This window comes from Phaethon lepturus, unplaced genomic scaffold, assembly GCF_000687285.1.
Source record: "Phaethon lepturus isolate BGI_N335 unplaced genomic scaffold, ASM68728v1 scaffold3582, whole genome shotgun sequence".
Classification (NCBI taxonomy): domain Eukaryota; kingdom Metazoa; phylum Chordata; class Aves; order Phaethontiformes; family Phaethontidae; genus Phaethon; species Phaethon lepturus.
This window is the reverse complement of record NW_010522436.1, coordinates 21,225-23,498: the sequence shown is the minus strand read 5'-3', so window position 1 is coordinate 23,498 and position 2,274 is coordinate 21,225. Positions and strand designations below refer to the sequence as shown.

The following is a 2,274-nucleotide window of genomic DNA, read 5'->3' as shown; positions in this document are numbered from 1 at the left end:
GGAGTCACCATCCCTGGAAGTGTTCAAAAAACGTGTAGACGTGGCACTTCGGGACATGGTTTAGTGGGCATGATGGTATTGGGTTGATGGATGGACTTCATGATCTTAAAGGTCTTTTCCAACCTTAATGACTCTGTGATTTTGTGAACAGAAAGTTCCTCAGAATAATTTCAGCTGGTGGATTCCTTTCTGTATCTCTCTCCCATTCATGATATAAAGCATGAAATACTAAGCCTGCTAATAACAAGAAAGCCTTTAATACCCACAGAAAATTTTCATTCCTAACAAATCAAGGAACCCTTATTAAGATCTGTGTGTGTAACATAAACTACCCTCTATGTTTCAGGGAATGAAACTGCATCAAAACTGGTTTACAACTCCAATTTATTCCAACACCCTTTGAAAAACTTACATAGATCACCAAGCCATAAAGCGCCTTTATAATCAGTTTATTCACTTATTCTATAAACAATCTTCCTTTTTCTAAGGAATATCCAGTGTTTTGTTATTACAAAATGTTAACAAACATTGAGATAAAACTTCTGTGCAAATCAGTGTCTCATGACAGATCAACCCCAACTTTCAGGTAAAATTTTGTCTTAAAAACATGGAAGCCCTAGAGCACTGGGACCCATGCTTAACTTCAATAAGACTACTGACTATCTTATAGCTTCTGGGCTAAAAACATATTCAGTTTAAAAATTAATCGTGTTAGAAGAAGATTTTAAATTAAAATTTGAAATACTGTAATTTTCCACTCATCTGAAGTCCATAGTTATAAATCTTATCTGAGAAAGATAAAGCAGCTTACACTGCACTTAGCTGTAACTGTTGTAATTTGAAATATAAGACTCACTGCAACGCAGATGCAGACATATCTTGGGATTCAGTCTTAACTCATTTGTCCTCTCCCTTAGTAACGACGTGTTTCCAGTCTGTTTGCTAGAGAATACCCTCTCTTGTAGTTATTGCAATACACTGGCCTCGCGATTTGGTTATCAGTGCTTAGTGTTTACATGTAGAACAGCCATGCTGGTACTCATTAAAGGTCTGATTGATGTAATATCTTATCTCTACCTGATAGCAGATACTTATGGAAGCAGTACAAGAGTCAATTCAAGTATAAAGTGGTTCCCTTGGTTTTTGTTAGCAGGTTCTGGCAATTGATTTAAAGACTGAGCTGGAAATTGCATCTGGATCATTGTGTTTTATGGGGATACATGGTCTATAATGGGGGTATTTTTAAGCCTTTTTCAATAATTTCCACAATTTAATCACATGGAAGTTGTTTTGTGATGTCATAGATTTGTTTTACACCAATAAATTGTTAAATTTTTCCTACTGTACAAAATGGACCTTTATTATACCCAATGGAATTACATTTATTTTTTAGAAGACAGTCAGTTTGCTGTTATTACTCTTGTGAGTCTTAGAATAATTATCAAATTCTGGACAAGAGAATAAAACTAGAACATAAAAATAAAGCTTTGTATTTGGGGGAAATCATTGCATAACTGTCTTACCTCAATTCCTCAAATGTGTTTTTCTGCACAGGAGATATTTCTTCACCACTTTGATTTTTTAATTTTTTTTTTAGTCTTTCAGAATATGCTAAAACCATTATTAGCTAACAACGGTACTGTAATATTTAATTTTTCATCATAACAGCAAGCAGAATATTGCTTTTCATTTACCTTCTTAATACTTTCCCAAAGACTTTAAAGATAATCATCCAGCTTTTGAAAAGATCCCGGTTTTCCCCTGTGCAATCTGAAATCTTTGGGCAAGAACATCTGACCTGCAGAAGACAAGCTATAAGCAGTGTTTAAAAATAACTCTCTCTCACACATTTTGTACAAAACTATGTTTTCAGTGAACTGTGCTTCTAAGAAAAAGGAAAAGATGTTAAGGGACACACTTTCAGGCTTCTACGAAAATAATCAACTGAATAGAAAATGTTTTTCATTCAGAAAATGTTTTTCATTCTTCTAATAAATATCATTCAATAAATATCCCTAAGTTTAGTAATCTATTGACACAAATAATGCATTTTTGCAATGCCATCAAGACATATGCAATGTTTTCTTCTGAAGACTCCCATCATGCAAAAACTGAAGTGCATAGGTAACTTATGTGCACAATAGAGATTTAAAATGAACACAGCGGGGTTCTGCACTTGAAGGAGTGTGTTTGGGGTTAGGACCACTCTTCTGTCCCTCAGTATCCTTCATTACACCATAATGTGCTTGGGGCTCCTTATCTGTAGCTGGGGGG

General features: G+C 34.8%; 1 protein-coding gene across 1 annotated transcript in view; it reads right to left on the bottom strand.

Moving 5' to 3' along the window:
• Positions 1–1,728: 1,728 nt before the first annotated feature.
• LOC104616709 (transmembrane channel-like protein 1) overlaps positions 1,729–2,274 on the bottom strand; it is a gene marked incomplete at its 5' end in the record, with an annotated part of 14,925 nt that continues 14,379 nt past the window's right edge. Inside the window, one exon of the mRNA XM_010281803.1 lies at positions 1,729–1,798. Coding sequence (XP_010280105.1) covers positions 1,729–1,798 — 70 coding nt within the window. The remainder of the gene's footprint in view (positions 1,799–2,274) is intronic.